Source organism: Schistocerca piceifrons, chromosome 1, assembly GCF_021461385.2.
Source record: "Schistocerca piceifrons isolate TAMUIC-IGC-003096 chromosome 1, iqSchPice1.1, whole genome shotgun sequence".
NCBI lineage: Eukaryota > Metazoa > Arthropoda > Insecta > Orthoptera > Acrididae > Schistocerca > Schistocerca piceifrons.
The window spans coordinates 291,174,625-291,197,386 of record NC_060138.1 but is presented as its reverse complement, the minus strand read 5'-3'; the positions used below and the strand labels follow the sequence as shown (position 1 = coordinate 291,197,386).

Genomic DNA, 22,762 nt, shown 5'->3' with positions numbered 1-22,762 from the left:
GCACGGCTGAAATTTAATCATTGGAAGTTCAAGAAATACCATTATCGACTTAACCTAAGCGCCACCCCTCTACATCTTTGCGGAGAGGAAGAAGATACACACACGCACGCACACATACACACACACACACACACACACACACACATATTAACGTATTTGCAAGCAATCTCCGGCTCCCTGGACATCATCTTCCAAGCAGCCTTCACATAGGGTTAGCATCCAACAATATAGCAAAGTATGAACTGCAGTACGTGTTCGTCAACAGTGCCAACACCCCGAAATAGCTCCCTGGGCTGCTAATCTAATGCTCTTAGCAATCAGACTGCCAGGGGAAATCTAAAGCTCAACTAACTGACCATCTTCCCACGTGGTATGCAGCAGAATATGGAACGCTCAAGCTCTAAATGTACGTATTATGTACCTCCTATATGCATTTGCCTGAATACTGGTGTAACTAATCGAATGGCTGTAGTGCCCAAACCAGGTTCTTGTAAACTATACTCCTAATCTGTCTAGATGGTACTCACACACCTACACAAATATTCAGTTCTCTATTCGCAGTTTTTAATACAATTATTGCAGGACTTACAAAAGAACATTTTACTGTTAGTTTAGATAAATAGTCATCAACATGGATTGAATTGAGAATATCTCAAAAGCGTACCAATGGCATTTTATCTTTTCTTATTTTGTTCCCATAAGGAGTTTTATAACATACTACCTCTGTGTATCCATTGTTACATTTTCGTCTTGTTCACTCGCTTCAGTATACTGTGATTGTAAAACTTGTTTTATGTCGCTGTTAGTCCTTTGTAAAGCAATGTAACTTCGTACCAGGGTACGGCTTACACTAATGTCTACTTTGAATTGTCAGAGAAAACTGTAATCTGTAATATAACATTTCCTGCGTTCAGTTGGCTGTGTGAGCACGTCCCGAGAACTAATAAATTAAAAGACACTGTTTTCCCACAAATTAATTTTGTAATTAATGAAAGCATTCAAAAACTACTATCGTCTTAAATATTCTTTGCTGTAAACTGATGCGCTTTTGAATCAAAATTAGACTTACCATAGAGGTATTCGATTATCATTGCAATGCCGTACACCTGAAAAGAAACGGAAGTATTATCAGTTCAACGTCGTCAACGATTACTTCACAATGTCGGATAAAGACAAAAGAATAACATAATTAACATCTCAAATGTCCATCACACATAATTTCATTTCATAATTGGAGAATTACGAGGATAAGATAACGAGGTTGGTACAAAATTAAAGGTAAAATCATATTTCTCATGATATTTTCCATTGACTTTAATGTACTTGATCCATTGAGCTTACTTTTATTTATTCTCTCGAAACAGAAATTATTTCCATTATGCCGGCCGGTGTGGCCTTGCGGTTAAAGGCGCTTCAGTCTGGAACCGCGTGACCGCTACGGTCGCAGGTTCGAATCCTGCCTCGGGCATGGATGTGTGTGATGTCCTTAGGTTTAATTAGTTCTAAGTTCTAGGCGACTGATGACCTCAGAAGTTAAGTCGCATAGTGCTCAGAGCCATTTGAACCATATTTCCATTATATTAACAAAACTGGGAATAATCCCCCTCCCTCCACCACCAAGCCGTGTTTTGAGGTTAGGAACAGGAAAACCGGCTATGGAATGGTAGGAATGATTTCAAAGCTTAGCTCGTCTCCTGTTGTCTTCGCAACTAGGCACTATGTCAGCAATCACGGGTCAGTTCTCTCACACACAGCCATGAATGTTGATACAAAGTCCTCACGACTTTGTTCCAGCTTGGGTGTCGTACAGTTACTTAAATAAAAATGTTATATCGTCACACTACACTTGGTAGTATCTTTTACATAATATGAGTGATACCCATCACCTATAACTGCTTGTTCCATCATATCGAAACTTTCGAAAGTCTCGTTATCATAATTAGCCCTCTCTATAGCCATATCACTTAACAAAATTTTCTGTTGTTGTTCTGGTCTTCAGTCTAGAGACTGATTTGATGCAGCCCTCCATGCTATCCTATGCAAGCCTCTTCATCTCCCAGTACCTACTGCAACCTACATCCTTCTGAATCTGCTTAGTGTATTCATCCCTTGGTCTCCCTCTACGATTTTTACCCTCCACGCTGCCCTCCAATACTAAATTGGTGATCCCTGGACGCTTCAGAACGTATCCTATTAACCGATCCCTTCTTGTAGCCAAGTTGAGCTGCAAGTTTCTCTTCTGCCCAATTCTGTTCAATAACTTCTCATTAGTTATGTGATCTACCCATCTAATCTTCAGCATTCTTCTGTAGCACCACATCTCGAAAGCTTCTATTCTCTTCTTATCCAAACTATTTATCCTCATGTTTCACTTCCATGCATGGCTGCACTCCATACAAATTCTTTCAGGAACGACTTCCTGACACTTAAATCTATACTCGATGTTAACAAATTTCTCTTCTTCAGAAACGATTTCCTTGCCATTGCCAGTCTACATTTTACATCCTCTCTTTTCCTTAGTCTGATATCTAAGATAAGTCGTAGGGACAGTACTGCCTCACGTGTTCTAACATTTTTACGGAATACAAACTGATCTTCCCCGAGGTCGGCTTCTCCCACTCTTTCCATTCGTATGTAAAGAATTCGCGTTAGAATTTTGTGGCGCTGACTTATTAAACTGACAGTTCGGTAATTTTCACGTCTCTCAACACCTGCTTTCTTTGGGATTGCAATTATCATATTCTTCTTGAGGTCTGAGAGTATTTCGCCTGTCTCATACATCTTGCTCACCAGATGGTGGAGTTTTGTCAGGGCTGACTCTCCCAAGGCTGTCTGAAGTTCTAATGGTATGCTATCTACTCCCGGGGCCTTGTTTCGATTAGGCCTTTCAGTGCGCTGTCAAACTCTTCACGCAGTATCATATCTCCCATTTCATCTTCATCTACATCCTCTTCCATTTCCATAATATTGTCCTCAAGTACATCGCCCTTGTATAGACCCTCTATATACTCCTTCCACATTTCTGCTTTCCCTTCTTTGCTTATTTCTGGGTTTCCATCTGAGCTCTTAATATTCATATAAGTGGTTCTCTTTTCTCCAAAGGTCTCTTTAATTTTCCTGTAGGCAGTATCATCTTACACCTAGTGAGATATGCCTCTACATCCTGACATTTGGCCTCTAGCCATCCACGCTTAGCCATTTTGCACCTCCTGTCGATCTCATTTTTGAGATGTTTGTATTCCTTTCTGCCTGCTTCATTTACTGCATTTTTACATTTTCTCCTTCCATCAATTAAATCCAATATATCTTCTGTTACCCAAGGATTTCTGCTAGCCCTCGTCTTTTTATCTACTTGATCCTTTGCTGCCTTCACTATTTCATCCCTCAAAGCTACCCATTGTTCTTCTACTGTACTTCTTTCCCCCATTCCTGTCATTTGTTCCCTTATGCTCTCCCTGAAACTCTGTACAACCTCTGGTTCTTTCAGTTTATCCAGGTCCTTAAATTCCCACCTTTTTGCAGTTTCTTCAGTTTTAATCTACAGTTCATAACCAATAGATTGTGGTCAGAGTCCACATCTGCCCCTGGAAATGTCTTACAATTTAAAACCTGGTTCCTAAATCTCTGTCTTACCATAATATAATCTATCTGAAACCTTCCAGTATCTCCAGGCCTCTATCATGTATACAACGTACATTCATGTATCTGGAACCAAGTGTTAGCTATGATTAAGTTCTGCTCTGTGCAAAACTCTACCAGGCGGCTTCCTCTTTCATTTCTTACCCCAATTCCATATTCACCTAGCTACGTTTCCTTCTCTTATTTTTCCTACTATCGAATTCTTGTCACCTATGACTATTAAATTTTCGTCTCCCTTCAATATCTGAATAATTTCCTTTAGCTGATCATACATTTCATGACTCTCTTCGTCATCTGAGGAGCTAGTTGGGATATAAACTTGTACTACTGTGGTAGGTGTGGGCTTCGTGTCTATCTTGGCCACTATAATGTGTTCACTATGCTGTTTGTAGTAGCTTACCCGCACTCCTGTTTTTTATTCATTATTAAACCTACTCCTGCATTACCCCTATTTGATTTTGTGTTTTTAACCCTGTATTCACCTGACCAGAAGTCTTACTCCTCCTGCCACCGAACTTCACTAATTCCCACTATATCTAACTTCAACCTATGCATTTCCCTTTTTAAATTTTCTACCCTACCTGCCCGATAAGGGATCTGATATTCCACGCTCCGATCCGTAGAGCGCCAGTTTTCTTTCTCCTGATAACGACGTCCTCCTGAGTAGTCCCCGCCCGGAGATCCGAATGGGGGACTATTTTACCTCCGGAATATTTTACCTAAGAGGAGGCCATCTTCATTTAATCATACATTAAAGCCGTACGCCCTCGGTAAACATTACGGTTGCAGTTTCCCCTTGCTTTCAGCCGTTCGCAATACCAACACAGCAAGGCCGTTGTGGTTAGTGTTACAAGGCCAGCTCAGTCAGTCATCCAGACTTGCACATACAACTACTGAAAAGGCTGCTGCCCCTCTTCAGGAATCACACGTTTGTCTGGCCTCTCGACAGATACCTCTCCGTAGTGGTTGCACCTACGGTACGGTTATCTGTATCGCTGACGCATACAAGCCTCCCCACCAATGGCAAGGTCCGTGGTTCATGGACCTTCATTTTCAGTAGATATTGTTTGTAGTGATAAACCAACAGTTGTATGTATGAAGACAGGAATTTAGTCGATAATTCTGCTCTCCTTGCCTACTGTAGCCGTCCGGGGTGGCCGAGCGGTTCTAGGCGATACAGTCTGGAACCGCGCAACCGCTACGGTCGCAGGTTCGAATCCTGCCTCGGGCATGGATGTGTGTGCTGTCCTTAGGTTAGTTAGGTTTAAGTAGTTCTAAGTTCTAGGGGACTGATGACCTCAGAAGTTAAGTCCCATAGTGCTCAGAGCCATTTTGAACCTACTGTTTGTTTCAGTTTTGAAGAATACCGTTGTATATTTTTACGTAACTTCCATCTTGTATACCGATCCTCCACTGCTCTGATAGTCTGTGCAATATATGACTGAGTTTATAAGAGGCACAAACGCTTACAACAGCTGGGCAAATCCGCCATTGTAGAACACTGTCTTGGCGCCAGCTATCCTATGAAATACCACACAGAAATTTTTGCGTACACTTCCAGCTATTGGGATGGTGTCACTAACGAATCTGTTGAAATTAAATTAGCTAGTAACCTTGGAAACAGAGATGACGGTTTTTGTTTAAGTTCTGCATGGAATCCTGCTCTCTCACTTGACAAAAAAACAGAGGGACAGAGTTCATATTACCTTACCCGTCGGTTATTACGAGGGTTGCCTAGAAAGTAATGCACCGCATTTTTTTTTCTCATCCGAAAACAATGCTACGAATGTGAAACGTTACGTACGTATTATTTGAAGTCTCCTAAGTGAGCTCTCCAAGTTCACCTCACTTCCAACAGATAGCGTAGCTGCAGGTCAGTTTCAAAATGGCGTCTGTAGGTGATGTACGTTACAAGCAATGTGCTGCAATCGAATTTCTCACTTCAGAGAAAGAAACTGTGGGAATATTCGCAAACGCTTGTGCAAAGTCTATGGAGCATCTGCTGTTGACAGAAGTACAGTCAGTCGCTGGGCACAGAGGGTGAGGTCATCAGAAGGCGGTTCGGCGGAGCTCCACGAATTGCAGCGGTCGTGGAGACCATCCACGGCTGCCACACCTGACATGTTGCAGCGAGCTGATGTAATTCGTGAGGACAGACGCATTTCGACTCTGAATTTGGCGTTGCATCTGTCAATCAGCAGAGGAAGTGTGGATACATTTATCCGCACTCTTGGATATTCAAAAGGATTGGTACCGACAAGGCATACATGCCCTTGTTTCGCACTGGAGGAAGGTCATAGAACGGGATTGAGATTACGTGAAAAAATAGGGTGTCTAGATAAAAAACCACTCTTTCGTGTGTGTAGTCCTCATTATGTTCAATAAAGGTCGAAGGAAAAAAATGCGGTGTATTACTTTCTGGGCCGGTAGTTTCACTATCGATAACTTCCGAAGTTATCATCGTTGATTTGTGACAGCGCTAGTGTTTACAATGTGTGTGTGTGTGTGTGTGTGTGTGTGTGTGTGTGCGTGTGTGTGTGTGTGTGTGTGTGTGTCTTCTCTTTATGGAGTTTATCTGAAAACCGAGGTTTTAATTGAGCTTGCACGGCGTTTACTTACTGCAGTTTTGTCTCGAAAATGGCAGGGCGTGCTGCTGGCGAAGTATCGGTGGTTGGGGACGACACCAGCCGGCTACTTTCCCGTAAGTTATTTGAACAATGTATAGGCCAGGAGAAGCTAAGATCTCACAATATCCTTTTCGTTCACCCAGTAACATTTTTAAAAAATTGCATAGAATAAGAATATCACAGATATGCAGAAGTTGTCGGAAAGAACACATGGATCAAAATGGGGGATACTGATTAGCAAGAAGCCTTCGTAACAATGACTAGGAATATAACGTAAGTGATGGAGACTGAATCAGATTGGTTTTGCCCAAAATAGGGGTCTGGAAAGTACGAGAACAAGAATCCAGTACGTACCAAAAGAATGACGACCATTCGGGAAGATCTAGGAAGAGATGGAGAGAGGAATTACGAAGAGACAGATCAGGCAAAAAGCCCAAGTCTCGCGTAGGTGATAATGGAAGTGTAAGAACCTCAAATTGAGACTCGTGGATTTGCATTACCATAATGACAGCTACTGAAGGAGAGGAAAAAATGATTTTCTGAAAACAAATTGTTGTCTATCGCATCCAGTTTAATTCCAGCTATGCCTACAAAGTCTCTGGACTGAGAATACACTCTCATCTGGTCCAACTGAGTAACAAGTTAATATTTTCCAATTGTGTGGATGTGAGGTAGGATTGCTATAATCTAAACATAATAAGTAGTACCATTCAGTACATTTAAAAAATATACTTCGCGCAATATAACAACGCATTTTGAGAGGCAATCCTAGCGTCGTTAGGAGGTTGATACTTTTCTGGAGAAAAAATGATGGTGGTCACTATGTCGTCTAGCAAAAGTCAGTAAACACTTTTAAGCCTCATGACATCATAGAGTCGTTTCAGACTAATACTTTAGTAAGACATTGCCTCAGGCTTGTTGTCGGTAGCGATTAAAGAAAATTTCAAAAGTCGAGAGTATATAAAATACGTCCCATTCTGCGATACAAGGTATGTGGGACCCACGGGGAGCCCATTTTCGATCAGATACAAGGAACGTAAAGACGCTTTCAGGGTTAGGAAATACAAATTAGAAGTAGCTGCCACGTGCACAAAACAGGCCAAGGCCACGCTGTAGAAGGAATAGATGGCAGAAATCTTGAACATGGGAAAGATAGGAAGAAAGCTCCAATTGCTGGAAGAATTAGAAACAGACTTTCAGGAAAAGAAATACGAGGGCAGTCCCAAAAGTAAGATCTCCTATATTTTTTATAAGTACAGAACTCCGTTTGTGTGGCAGTTGGTCACACTGTTATGAAGAGTGCTTCACGCGCTTTGTGTAAATATGCGCACGCCGCGCTGAGGCGCTCAGTCTTGGCTTGGCAGCCGTTGAGAATGGAGCTCCCGTTGGATGTTACCGCCAAGAGGGAATTGCTCACAGTTATTCGGTTTTTAAACGCAAAGGGCACTGCGCTGATTGAAATCCATCGCCAATTGACGGAAGTGTATGGTGAGTCGTGCATGGATGTCAAATATGTTCGTAAGTGGTGTAGAGAGTTTGCAGCTGGTCGGACAGAAATTCACGACGAGCAAAGGAGCGGGAGACCGTCAATTCCTGAGGAGACAGTGTTGAAGGTTGAGCAAAGCATGCGTGAAGATCGGCGGATCACCCTGGATGATCTCTGCTCGTTGGTTCCTGAGGTTTCCCGTAGCACCGCTCACAGAATTTTAACGGAAACGTTGAACTACCGGAATGTGTGTGCAAGATGGGTGACCCGCATGCTGGCTGAGGACCACGTGCGGCAACGAGTTGATGCTTCCCGCGCATTTCTTCACCGCCTTGCAGCTGAGTAGGACTATTTTCTGGACTCAATTGCCACGGGTGACGAAACCTGGACATCTGAGACCAAACAACATTCACGCCAGTGGCGGCATCGTTCTTCGCCAAAGCCGCGGAAATTCAAACAAACACAGTCTGCCGGTAAAGTGATGACAACCGTTTTTTGGGATCGGAAAGGGGTTATTGTTGGTCGACTTTATGCCCACTGGGACCACAATTAACGCTGACAGGTACTGTGAGACTCTGAAAAAACTCAAACGGGCAATACAGAACCGGTGAAAGGGAATGTTGAGCAAGGGCGTACACATTCTCCATGACAACGCTAGCCCACACATCACTCGGCAAACCGTTGCTCTCCTGCAGCAGTTTCAGTGGAACTTAAAAACACCCACCCTCCCTATAGTCCTGACTTGGCGCCCAGTGACTATCACTTGTTCCCTAAGTTAAAAGAACATTTGGCCGGAAAGCGATTCAGCTCCGACGACAAGGTGAAAGAAGGGGTTCATAACTGAATAGCATGGCAGCGAGCTGGTATGACATGGGCATACAAAAACTGCCACAGCGTCTACAAAAATGCATCGACAGAAATGGTGATTATGTCGAAAAATAGCTAAATGTTCAAGCTGTAAACTGATGTAAACCATTATAGAAATAAACAGGTCTACGTACTCATAAAAAATAAGAGACATTACTTTCAGGATTACCCCCGTACATCACTTTTATTAACGTACAAACGAAGAAAAAGGAACAAGGTTCTAGAACTTTTTTACCTTATTTTAATGCTGATTGATAGGTAAGAGTATTTAGCAATCTATAAATGTAGTAATTAGAGATGGGCGATAGTAGATGTCATCACAAAAGAAGTACATTTGGAAAGAAATAAAGAGAAAATGACATTATTGTTATGTGACTAGCATATTTAGTTTTAATTATCACCTCCAAAACATAAAGTTACGTAATTAATTTTTGTTTTTTTGCAAGTACACACAGAAATCATTACGCACACAACCGTTTCACACCAACAGCGGAGCCAAAAGAAAATGTCGCAAGTCGTTGATAGAGAGGTTCAAAATGGTTCAAATGGCTCTGAGCACTATGGGACCTAACTTCTGAGGTCGTTAGTCCCCTAGAACTTAGAACTACTTAAACCTAACTAACCTAAGGACATCACACACATCCATGCCCGAGGCAGGATTCGAACCTGCGACCGTAGCGGTCACGCGGTTCCAATCTGAAGCGCTTAGAACCGCACGGCCACAGCGGCCGGCTTGATAGAGAGGGACTGCCGTGCGGTGATTTTAATTTTCCACATTTGGAGAGGAACAGCGCTGCAACTATCCATGCTGATTTGGAGAAAATGTATGGCAACAATACACCATCATTGACTCAGTGGTTACGTGGCACAGACGCCTGCTTGGTAGTCAAAAAAACCTGGATGGCGCAGAACGAAAAGCCACAACATCTCTCTGAGGAAATTCGGAAGCCGCAAAAGACTTGGAAACATTGGCACTCGAACGCCGAAGTCTCACAACCGAAACAATGTTGGAAACCATTCATGGATCAGTTTTGAGCATCTTGCACGACATTTTGCATGTGACAAAAGTCGTCACCATTTGATTTCAGCGACTTCTCGCACTCTTTCAAAGAGCTCATCGAAGCGAGGCAGCAACGTAAATGTTTCAGCTGTTTCACACCAATCCATATGGCTTCTTTAGCATCCTGACAGCCGTACAGATACGACACATTTTTCACAATGATAGATGACTTGCCGGAGACCGTGGTTGTAGAAGTGCGCGTCTTCATTTTGTCATATAATGGTGCATTCGCTGCCGTATGCCTCCAACAGCTCAGCATGGATTCTCGTAGCGTAGTTTCCCTTTAAATGCAGGAAATTAATTACAGCACGATAATCCACTTTACCAATGGGCTCATAGATATTACGAAACTTTAATTTTTGGTTGTGATATTTAAAACTTTATTATTGCCCCTTGTCCTGTGAGATAGATCAGGAATTGGATTTTTGGGTTGCAGGCATATCTTTGATTTGGTTGATGTGAGAGTCCAAGCGTTATCTTCTTGATAATGGAGCGAGCCATCGAAAAGTTGCTTCATTTGCTTAATAAATCTCTGCAGTGAAACGCCATGCTGCACCTTACCTACAAAGAGTACCATAGTTAACTTCGTACTTTCGACGTCATATCACATGTCGCTTGCCTTATCACACAAATCGCATGGCCATGCTCGATGATGCGGCATCGTCAGCCACGATGGAGACTTCACAAAAAAGTGGTTCAAATGGCTCTGAGCGCTGTGGGACTTAACATCGGAGGTCATCAGTCCCCTGGAACTTAGAACTACTGAAACCTAACTAACCTAAGGACATCACACACATCCATGTCCGAGGCAGGATTCGAACCTGCGACCGTAGCAGTCGCGCGGTTCCGGACTGAAGCACCTAGAACCGCTCGGCCACCTCGGCCGGCGGAGACTTCACAGAGACAATCCCTCGCCAAAGAGAAATTTGGCAGTTGTGCAGATAGACACGGGGAGGTTTCAGCCAATCTTGTGGATGAGATGCCCCACTTACAGTCAGGGCGGGTGATTATTAAGGATATAGAGGGTAGGTGTACCCACTCAAACAATTCAGAACGGGTAAAATACCCACTCTAGATTTCAGGGAATACGTGTATACTAAGAGAACCTTCGCGGAGCAGCTGCGCTAACTGCAGTTACAGTGACGCATTTACGTCTCAGCGCGAGTTCTCTCCTACTTTCAGGAGAGATACTCTCCTAAGCGCTAATGAAGCCACTCCAAATTGTGGTAGGTGCATCAAGAGCGTGTGATGGCGTTCCTAACACAATGTACTGGCGTAGCTGCTGCTGCGCTTTTGGGAACGCTGCGGTCCCAAAGGGAACATCAGCTCAAACTGTAAGACCGCTGGTAATCATCGTGAAGTACATACAGCAGCCGTTCTGAATAGGACTGCAGCACAGCAAACGTTCTGCTCGATCACATTTCATCATCATCATCATCATCATCATCAGCCAATTCAATTATTAGATGATGTGGCCTCTTCGAGTCGTGGATTCAGGTAGGCTTTCAGAAGTCTTCTCCAAGTGGAACGGTCTTGGGCAGTTCTCTGCCAGGTGTTACCAGCGATCTTCTTGATGTCTTTGTCCCATCTGTCTGATGGTCTTCCTCTAGGCCTCCGGTGCTCTCTCGGACTCCACTCCAGTACTAGCTTCGTCCATCTGTTGTCTTTTCTTCTTGCGACGTGGCCAGCCCACTGCCATTTCAAGGAACCTACTCTCTCTAAGATGTCATTAACCTTCGTCACAGACCGGATGTCATCTGCCCTTTTCCTGTCCTTTCTTGTATAGCCCAGTATTGATCTCTCCATGGCTCTCTGTGCTGTCCTAAGTTTCTCTTTTGTGAATGAGTTCAGTGTCCATGTCTCGCAGCCATACGTTATCACAGGAAGAATGCATTGATCAAATACTGCTTTCTTCATATTTACTGGCATTTTTGATCTGAATACTTTTGAATTCTTCCCAAATGCTTGCCAGCCAAGCTTGATGCGTCGATAGATTTCTGGCCTTATGTCTCCCTTCATATTTATAATCTGGCTAAGGTAGACATATTCACTGACCTCTTCTAGTAGACTGTCCTTGACTTTCACATTTATGAAAATATATATTCGAAATAACTGACCTAAAAAAAGGAAAGAAGGGAAGTGTCGCAGAGAAGCGCATTAAGTTCTTTTTGCATTTTTTTTTAATTTCACGGAAATCGCGTGCTTATTGTGAGCGCTTACCGTAGAGGAGCAGTAACAGCCGTTTTTTGGACTATTAAGCGCTTATAAGCTGACACATTGCTTACCAGTTTTGCAATGTAAAAAGAATGAGTGAAATTATTTTTCGTCCAACAGTGTTTAAGCTCCGGTTACTCGTCTCTTGGCGCATCAAAATTCGGCTGTGTAGTTCCGATAAAGATACGACTGGTTCCCGACGCACCTACATATATCTGACGACGGTCCCGGAGTATGAAAATTAGTTATAAAGTAAGAAATATGCTACTGGGTCTGAAAAATAAACGTAATAAATAGAAAGAATTAAAACTTCAAGAATTTTTCAGAAAATCGTATTTTGAAGTTTACGAGCAGCTGACTGCGTCACCCAGGAGTTGGTTCATCAAAGAACCTTAAATCTCTGGAAAGATCTATTCTTTAACAACCAACAGAACTTGATGAAATTGTAAAATGTTACAGAAAAGGTATTTGATGGGGAGAGAGACTGATAAGCAACAGAGACGTGTGTTACAACTTCTGAAGAGACAAAATGAGTAGGCACAATACTTTACGACAGTTGTGGAGTTTTTAAAAAAATGTGAATGGACAAGACGACCACCTCCTGAGTTCAGAGCTTTGTTCATTTGTTTATTTCGATTCCTTGATCATCATATTCTAACGAACTAAGATTTTTTTTTTTTGGGTCGATTTTGAACTTATTTCAGATCGGCAATGTTGCGAGATCGACTCAGTCATATCGATATTTTGCATGTTTGCTGTGGCATTACCAATAAAATAGATGTAGTCGATTTGTTAAATATATTTATTTCACGCCACTCAAAGGGGAGCTCACTTTTTGCGTGGTGCAAGTGATTTTTTTGTAATGAATAGCATATAATTAAACAAATAATATCTTAAGAATGATTTTGAATTTTATTGTGGTTTTTGTCAGTAAAAAGTTTCCTTTTTATGATTTTTTGTTTACTATTTCTGGGAGGGCAAGGGGTCGGAGGACCGTTTTTGAGACAACTACTCTTTCAGACAGAGTATGAACTGCTGGACCTGCCCAGAGTTCGTCAGACAATTCTCAGGTCCGCCCAGAAGGTGATTTACCGGTGTTTTCTACGTCTCCCCGATCATATATCTAAAGTCTTCTCATGCAGCGTTTCCAACATTTCACGACCAAGTATTGTATAAATGAGCTCACCGTCAGGCCGTGAAGGCCCATGGGACGTCGGCCAGCCGCCATGTCGTCCTCTGCCTTGCAGCATCTTGCGGATGCGGCATGGACGGGTGCGTGGTCAGCACACCGCTCTACCGGCCGTTTTACAGACTTTCCAGACCGTGGAGCCGTAGCTCCTCCTCTCTTGGCATCACAAGTCTGAATACACAACCTACAAGTCCTCTCGCCAAGAAAAAAACCCTTGGCAATGCCGGGAATCGAACCTGGGTCCTCTGCATGGCAGCCACCTAAGCTGACCACTCAGCTATAGAGCATCAAAAATGAATACTAGCTTCGTGTCACATCACGGCCACGGTGTGGTATTCCATTTATGTGACGATCTGCAGAAACTGCTCGCATATTTTCCTATAGCAGATTTTCAGCTTCTGCAGGGTAGTGTATAGCATTTCCAGGTTCCTCCCCCTCCTTTTCCCCCTTCCCCTTTTCCTCTGCCCCTCTCTCCTTAGTCAGAAACTCCATTTTTGTTTCTGGACTCATTATAGACAAAAGCTCACCCTAATGTGGCGCACGTTGCGTGCCTCAGCGTGATATCATAATCATTAGGGCTACGTCGAATCAACAGTTCCAAGTACTCTTGCAAGCTGCAGTTGTGTGTACTAATGTATTCTAGTCCAAAAGCAACAAATACTGCATGAGACGCAAAATTTAGTACCAGCTGACTCTTTTCAATAACAGCAAACTTAATCATCATATGGAAATCGCCGCTGCTCTAACTTGGACTATAAATACCAAACGATTATGTTTATTGTAAGAAGGTAGGATAGAAGTAACTATAATAGTATTAAGGGTGCCTCCTGTCGTTAAACGTGGAGTTCAAATGGTTCAAATGGCTCTGAGCACTATGGGACTTAACATCTGAGGTCATCAGTCCCCTAGAACTTAGAACTACTTAAACCTAACTAACCTAAGGACATCACACACATCCATGCCCGAGGCAGGACTCGAACCAGCGACCGCAGCGGTCGCGCGGATCCATACTGAAGCGCCTAGAACCGCTCGGCCACATCGGCCGGCTGTTAACTAGTATATACGCTGTGAGACCTGAGTTTCTCCTGGCGTATACAACTCTCAAAGAACTTCCGGGAATTCAGCCAGGTAACACTTTCAGCTACCGCCATTTTCAAGGCAAACTGCAACGGACAGGTGGCGTACATGCAAATTTAATACCTCGGTTCTCGGACTGAAGCAGGAAAGATAACACACACACACTGAACACTAATGCCACCAAAGATGACCAAAGTCAGAGCTATCGATAGTGAGACTATGAATTCGCAGGTGAGGTAGCATTGACTCTGTCCCTGTTTTTTGACAGGGGAGAGAGCCGGAATCCAAACAGAGTTTAAACAGAAACCTCCATCTCTGTTAACGAGATTGCTCGCTAATTTAATCTCAACTGCCTCCCTATGTACAAAAGATGCAACATTTACTATCTGATTCAGCGTATCGCAGAATCGATGCTGACCCCACAAGAAGTGTTGAGAGAAAGACCAACAGCCTCCTGAAGCAAAGTGGTTTGTCGCAGGACACTATCAGGAGCCTTAACACCTATAATGCCGTTCCCCCTAGGTTATATGGCCGTCCGAAGGTTCACAAGGAAGGGGTTCCTTTTCGTCCTATAGTGAGTAACATCGACGCTCCGACATATCGTGTAGCCAAACACCTTGCTTCTCTGTTGAGTCCACAAGTAGGTCGGTGTGAACATCATATCAGGAACTCAGCTGATTTTTTACGTCGTTTAGAGGGACTGAGGTTGAATGACTCAGATATTTTAGTAAGTTTCGATGTGGTCTCTCTCTTCACTCGTGTTCCTCTGTCTGATTCGTTGCGGTTAATTGAGGTCAGGTTTGGTGCTGAATTAACTAACCTCTTTCGGCATGTGTTGACATCCACTTACTTTTTATTTAATGACCAGTATTACGAGCAGACAGATGGAGTTGCGATGGGTAGTCCGTTGTCTCCTGTGATCGAGGAACGTGCATTGGAGTCGGCGCCTTTGAAACCCGCCTGTTTCTTTAGATACGTTGACGATACCTTCGTTGTTTGGCCTCATGGTAGGGAGAATTTGAATGTCTTTCTAGAACATCTGAACTCGATCCACTCGAACATTCGTTTTACGATGGAGGTGGAAGAGGATGGTTGCCTTCCCTTTCTTGACGTGTTGGTTAGGAGGAAGGATAATGGATCATTGGGACATGCAGTCTACAGGAAACGTACTCACACCGATTTGTACTTACAGGCTAATAGTTGTCACCATCCGGCTCAGCGTGAAGGGGTACTTCGTACCTTGGTACACAGGGCACATGTCGTTTCTGACGCTGAGACTTTGCCAGCTGAACTGTCCCATCTTGAAGTTACATTTGGTCAAAATGGTTATAGTGATAGACAGATTGAACGTGCGTTGCGCTATCGACCAACTGTACATCGGGTGATTGATGATTATTCTGAGTCAACTGCCCTTTTGCCTTCGTAGGAAACACGTCCAACAAGATCGGTCGTATTTTACGTAATTACGATGCGAAATGCGTTTTCCGACCTCCATCTAAAATTAGAGCACTTTTGAGTTCCGTTAAGGATGATCTTGGACTGCGTAAGGCGGGTGTATATCGTATTCCTTGTAGCTGCGGCATGGCATATATTGGTCAAAGTATCAGGACCATGGAGGACCGATGTACTGAGCATAAACGGCACACACGATTACAGCAGCCAAATAGATCTGCTATTGCCGGACATTGCTTGGATACTGGCCACCCCATGTTGTATAATAACACCGAGATATTGGCATGCACGTCCAGCTATTGGGACAGTGTTATTAGAGAGGCAGTTGAGATTAAATTAGCGAGCAACCTCGTTAACAGGGATGGAGGTTTTTGTTTAAACTCTGTTTGGAATCCGGCTCTCTCCCCTGTCAAAAAACAGAGCGACAGAGTCAATGCTACCTCACCTGCGAATTCATAGTCACACTATCGATAGCTCTGACTTTGGTCATCTTTGGTGGCACTAGTGTTCAGTGTGTGTGTGTGTTATCTTTCCTGCTTCAGTCCGAGAACCGAGGTATTAAATTTGCATGTACGCCACCTGTCCGTTGCAGTTTACCTTGAAAATGGCGGGGTGTTCTCCCGCCGAAATATCGGCGGTCGCTGAAAGTGTTACTTGGCTGAATTCCGGAAGTTATTTGAGAGTATATACACTGTTATAAGCTCGTATATCTCTGCCACCAATAACAGTTTAATTAAAATTCTTCAGGATATGTTGGCCTCCATCTTATGAAAATCTTCCAATGGTAAAATACAACCGACGTTTCGGTCGTGTTTCAGCGGCCTTCCTCAGAACGTGGATGCGATATCGTACTATAAACATATTCTAGCTGTCTTTGGCTGTCACTTTGGGCAATACCGAAAATATTTCGGCTTCCTGATCACACTCATTGTGAGGACCTCCCTATGAACTTCAACATGGTAAAGAAAAGATGTGAAGGCCAATAGCCTGGCAGCCAATATCAGTTAGTTAACGGTGCAAGAAATGTAATAACGCAAAGTTACGTACAATGCCAGACACACCGATGATGATTGCACCTGTCTTGAGAGAACACCCCTGGCAACAGCATCTCTTCAACATCACCACCATAGTTCCTGCAACAAGATAAAATTCGCTTGTAACATGTCATTAAATATTTTTCTACATACACCATAATAAGGTTAAGGCAGGAAGCATGTACAAAAGGCCCTGGTACTCACAGAACCTCGCGTGTAGATTGCAGACATGAAGTTCATGACGAAAGTAATGAAACTGAAGGGAAATATTACTCTATTTTACAGAATGAGTTGCTCTGTAGCCCAGAAAGGCTTATGGAAAAGTGTTGTAAATTTTGCTGATATAAGCAGAGAAACAAATTTGTAACTCGGGTGCAAACATAAATAGTTATCATGAGAAAAGAGACACATGCAACTTAGACAATAGATTCGGCTGTCTAACTCTAATGATCATGCCATCGACGGCACGTTGAACTCTGAGTTTTCTTTCTTTACGTTGTGTACAAATATATGTAAATACGAGGAAGAGTGAAGCCGGGAGATGGTGCCGAGGTGATAAGGGGAGTCGTGACAGCTTCTGATGAAGAGGACTGTGACTTGTTTTCAGTACGTTAAGGTACTGCAAAGGAAGTTACGAAAAGTATAGTATAGTCGACAACTGTATAAGATTTATTCATCTTGTAATGGGAGCAATTGTCAAGATGTGGTTGCTGTATCATGATCCGCATACTTTATAAACAACTTTGCAGAACCCAAATGTCAACCTCTTAGCAAATTTGTGTAACGGATTTGGCAAGCTCTTAATCAAGCAACACACAAGCTGAAGAGGTCGTTACAGGATATACGACTAACAGCACAAAAAAATATCTGAAATTTAAATTACCCGTCATGTTATGACGGTGCCAGTCACGTCCGGGTGTACATATATGCTCATAAAAGTAAATAACATTTGTAACTCTGTGTGTGTGTGTGTGTGTGTGTGTGTGTGTGTGTGTGTGTGTGTGTGTGTGTGTTTGTGTGTGGGTAGGTGGGTGGGTGGGTGGGTGTGTGGTAGAAGGATTAACAACTGTTTCACACTTAACCTAAGGACGTACCTCTAAAGATAGGGAAGAAAACTGCGCCGAGTCATTTGTAGCATTGCAAATCCAGTAAGGGCAGTTAAATTCGTGATATGGAGTCAAGAACCACTCCAACTCCACAGAAACATATCAGTCCCTGCCACAGATATACGGCCTCTGCGAGATGCCTCTTGGATGTGTTCGGGGTCGAAACAGCCACCTCTCGGTCTGTATACCCGTACGGGACCATCATTCGCTGAGGACAATACTGACAAGGGAACATCCCCATCGCACCCCCCTCAGATTTAGTTATAAGTTGGCACAGTGGATAGGCCTTGAAAAACTGAATACAGATCAATCGAGAAAACAGGAAGAAGTTGTGTGGAACTATGAAAAAATAAGCAAAATATACAAACTGGGTCGTCCATGCGTAAGATAGGCAACATTAAGGGGAATGTGAGGCGAAGAGCGCCGTGGTACCGTGGTTAGCGTGTTCAGTTTTTCAAGGCCTATCCACTGTGCCAACTTATAACTAAATCTGAGGGGGGTGCGATGGGGATGTTCCCTTGTGAGTCGTCGAAATGGTTCAAATGGCTCTGAGCACTATGGGACTTAACATCTGAGGTCATCAGTCCCCTAGAACTACTTAAACCTAACTAACCTAAGGACATCACACACATCCATGCCCGAGGCACGATTCGAACCTGCGACCGTAGCGGTCACGCGGTTCCGTACTGAAGCACCTAGAACCGCACGGCCACACCGGCCGGCACTGAGCCGTCGGAAAATGTCGCTTTCTGCCAGTTTGTTTCAGTTGCACCACGTTTAAAAACGGATTTTGCCGTGATGCGTTGACAAGGTCTTAATGGTGGAAAGATGTTATTATGCGCCAAAGTCTAGTTCTCACACGCCTGCTGGATACTCTAGTATCTCGATAACGTTTTACCCATCCTCAGGCTGTGCACTCAGGACCCGGCGTGCGATGCCCTTCCTCTGCAGGAGAAATGACGCAGCCACGAATAGCCTGTTGACGATGAGGCATGGTGCGTGAATAATATGAACTGTCTGAAAACGATGAGGTAGAGGCATTTGTCGTCCCTCGTGTACTGTCACTGGTAATTATAGAATGAATGTCTGCGCTTGTAGACTATCAGTCTGTTACGTGTAATACCAATACAATCACACAGAGGGAGTTCATAAAGCGACTCTCTTTGGTTTATAGCCAGACTTCCATACCACCATATTTTATCTGTAGGAAATATTTTAGGCCTTCTCGGAACAGACCTGGAATACTGACAAGATCGGTTTCCTGTAATTTTTGGAGTAACATTTCCTCATATCGATGTCCCTGAAGAAAATAAAAAATTGTGGCATACTGAGTTTGATTCATATCACTGCTGTACCGGACTTTAACTCTGACTGCGATTTCCGCCGGCCAGTTTTTGTGCCATCTAGATAAGGTTTTTTAAACATCAGTAGCTTTGTCCCAGACTCAAAATGAATTTTATATCGCATCTCTCTCTCACATACACACACACACACACACACACACACTATATACACTTCACGAACAGAAGTTAGTCTCGATCATATACTTCGTTAGGTTGGCAACAAATAAGTAAACGTGCCAAAGAAGAGGAAACACGTAATGGAGTCGCAATATTTACGTGTTAAAAGCAGTGTCCGGCGAAATAGCTGTACCAAGTGACAAAAGGACAATAGTACACCTCAAAAAAGAGTTAGAAACATGGTGAACAGTGTGAGGAAGGCCAGAACACAAAATTGTGATTATATGGCAGTAATAAAAGTGGTAGTGCGACCTCCAGACCAGACGTGAGGAAACACAGATCAGAAAATCGTAAGTAATTACATTGTTACAAAAAAATGGCGACGTGAACTGTTTAATAATCTAAAACTAACAAAACTGTATCATTGTAGGTCCCACTAATGATGCCTTAGAACAGAAGAAAGGAAACGCGTGTGGGATAAATAAATTAACTAGCAGCAGGAAAAATCAGTTTTATTTACAAAACAAGAACTCTTTTATGTTCTGTACAAATAAACTTAGGAAAGATTTGTATAGAAGAAGCATGTAGTTAAGTGTTGAATGATGTTTTACAGATTCCAGAAATTCATATCAAGCTTTTTGCCCAGACCAAAAGCGTCCTGTCAAAACAAATTTCTTTCCAGAATTGATTTTTGCTATGCAGCAGTGTGTGCGCTGATTAGAAACTTCTTGGAAGATGAAAACTATGTGGCGGACCGGGATTCGAACCTGGGCCTCTGCCTTTGCGAGCAAGTGCTCCACCGACCGGGCTATCCAGTCACTACTCACCCTTATTTAATACTTTGCCTAACAGCTGTGAGGGATTTAATACTTTGGCCTTATAGCTGGAAGGGCGGGTCGTGAGTCGTACTTGGATAGTTGAATAGGTAGAGCACTAGCCTGTGGAAGGAAAGGTCCCAGTTTCGAGCCCCAGTCCGATGCATAATTTTGATCTGCCAGGAAGTTACAAATTTCTTTCTAAAATTATTACATTAAATTAGTAGTTTGCTTCATGAGGAAAGTATTTTACACGCAGTTCAAATTTGAAAAATTCTGTCGGTGATATTGTAACACCATAGCTCTAATGTTGTTCTGATTTATTTCGCTTTTGTTTCCTTTAATGTTACATCGCTGAGCTTCTGTAAATGTGTGTGATTGAATCGACAACATAAAATTGTATACTGCTTTCTTTATACAAACTTTGATGTCATGGTTTGGTTCTATGCTGTGCAGCATATCTTTCATTTAAATTCTTTGTCCCATTGGAGGGAACGAAACTTACTGTATGTAATTGTAATTTCTGTGTGAATAATTTTTTTTAGAAATGTCAATATGTGCAAATGTACTGTTTTATTTAGTGTATTTGGTTACTGTTATGTAAACTGCTGATCCTCACTTAGGGTTCTTAGTTAGTTTGTATGTAAAAGGTGTAGTGGTTCCCCTCGGGAACGGAACTGTGTAGCGCGCGCAAATTGTGGTTGGCCTAGGTGGAAAAGGTGGAACTGATAGTCAGTCGGGGACGAGCCAGCAGTCGGGGATGAGCTACGAGTCCGTACACTGCCATGTAAAAGATGCATATTGTGCAGATTCCGAGAGAGGCTTTTCCTGCTTCTTTCCAAGGCCTCGGATGGATGGATAAATAGCTGGAAATATTCTGGAATTTGTATCTATCATCGTCACCAAGAAATGACCGAGTCCAGCAATTCTGCCTGCAATTCCACCTACCAACATGCAGTTGCCACCACATTGCGCAATCATTGCAACGTAATACTATAATGATGTACAGTGAAGGGTCAGCTTAATGGATGTGCTCATGTGCTGAAATACAAGGTAATTTATATCTGAATTTATGTACCTACCTTGATTTTTCTCCTCATCATAACACCTCTCAGGGTCCTCTCCGTTTGAACTAAAGTGATTACCGAGTGTTCTTACTGAAAGTACATTAAAACCCAGTTTTCTAATTAATGCCTCTTGAACATGGTAAAGAGAAAGGTAATGTTAATGTGGCAATAGAGTGAGTTAATGTTAATGATGCTTGCTGAAATAATTTTCCTAGTATAACTGCTTATTAATGTGTTGTTGCCAACTTCAAATTAAAATTTCTCAAGACTGAGACTTATAAAGTTTTGCTTAGTAAATGATCACATTACTGCCTGTTGTTAATCGCAGAAAGTGAGTCAGTATCTTACATAAATGTTAATTTTATGTCTCACGGTAGTAAAAGTGGAAAACTGCATAGTAAGAAATTATATGTTCATGATTACTAAGTGTTTGTCTCTCTTGTGTATTACAAGTGCATATTAACAGTATAACAGCATCCACAGTTTGTCTAGTGTGCTAATCCTAGGTAACAAACAACAGAAAGATCTCTATTTATGAAAACCATAATCTATTTATTAGAAAGACAGCGATAAGTTACCTGTCAGTGAATTTCAACTAACTTTCATTTTAAATAGTAAAGTATTTAACTGGGAGAGACTTAACCTAAACCTATGTCCAATTTATGATCCTAGAGGGAATGTTAATGGTAGTGTTATAAAGACCACTCAGTTTGTGTAAGCCCTGAAAGTGATAGTGTTTTTCTGTACCTGTTATAAATTTGCAAATAGTTTGTGCTGCTCTAACTGTTAGTTCCAATCTTATCGTAAACATATGTATGTGTCAGAGTTCACTGCACTCGCGTGTGACAAAGTATAGGGTGTGTTTATGCATTAAAGTTACTAATAACTATTTCTTGAACAAGAATGTTAATCATTCTCTTGCCTAGTTAGGCTGGCGACCGGCTTCGTTATCCGTTAAACAGTGCAGATAGGCAATATTTTGTTTGTCACTGTTTATATATTTACGTAATTCTTACTTTCATTTCCGATAAGCCACCTCCGTTAGGAACAACACGGTCAACATAACAAAATTCCTCTCAGAGGGTAACACTGCTCTGTTGCTTTATACCATAATTGCTAAAACAAAATAGATTTATTTCAAAACCTGTTTCCAGCTTTAAGGTTATGGTACAGTAGTAGCAGACAGAAGTGTTATACGTGGCTTTTCCGTGACAGGACTATCTGTTCTGTTGGGGCATAATAAGTAGTAAACCAAATTTGGTATTTGAATTCATAAGCTACGTAAATACGCTGTTGGAGTGTTATAATATCTTAAAATGATTAATTCCACTTGCAACAACACGCTTCCTTAACGTTTATAAAAGTGTCAGCGAAGGCCTTCTTGTGTAGTCGATCGAGGCATCGACGTAATACATGACTGGATGTGAAAGAATGTGGATTAGGGAGTAACATCAGTCGACGATGAGATCATTACAGATACAGCACAAACTTGGACTGATGACGGACAGGGAAGGAGGTCATCCGTGTCATATTCTAAGGAACCATTCCAATATTTGTCTTTATCGATTTAGAGAAAGAACGGAAAACCAGGGTCAAGCTGGCTACATGGGATTTTAAATGCCGTCCTCCCACACACGAGACTAGTGCCAACCACTGCGCCACTTCGCTC

At 42.5% G+C, this 22,762-nt stretch overlaps 1 protein-coding gene across 1 annotated transcript in view; it reads right to left on the bottom strand.

Annotated features, from left to right (window-relative positions):
- LOC124798739 overlaps positions 1-22,762 on the bottom strand; it is an 84,731-nt gene that overhangs the window by 39,236 nt on the left and 22,733 nt on the right. Inside the window, exons 2-3 of the mRNA XM_047262270.1 lie at positions 16,659-16,744; positions 1,070-1,106 (exon numbers count right to left, since the gene is read on the bottom strand). Of these exons, the coding sequence (XP_047118226.1) occupies positions 1,070-1,106; positions 16,659-16,739 (118 nt within the window). The 5' untranslated portion in view covers positions 16,740-16,744. The remainder of the gene's footprint in view (positions 1-1,069; positions 1,107-16,658; positions 16,745-22,762) is intronic.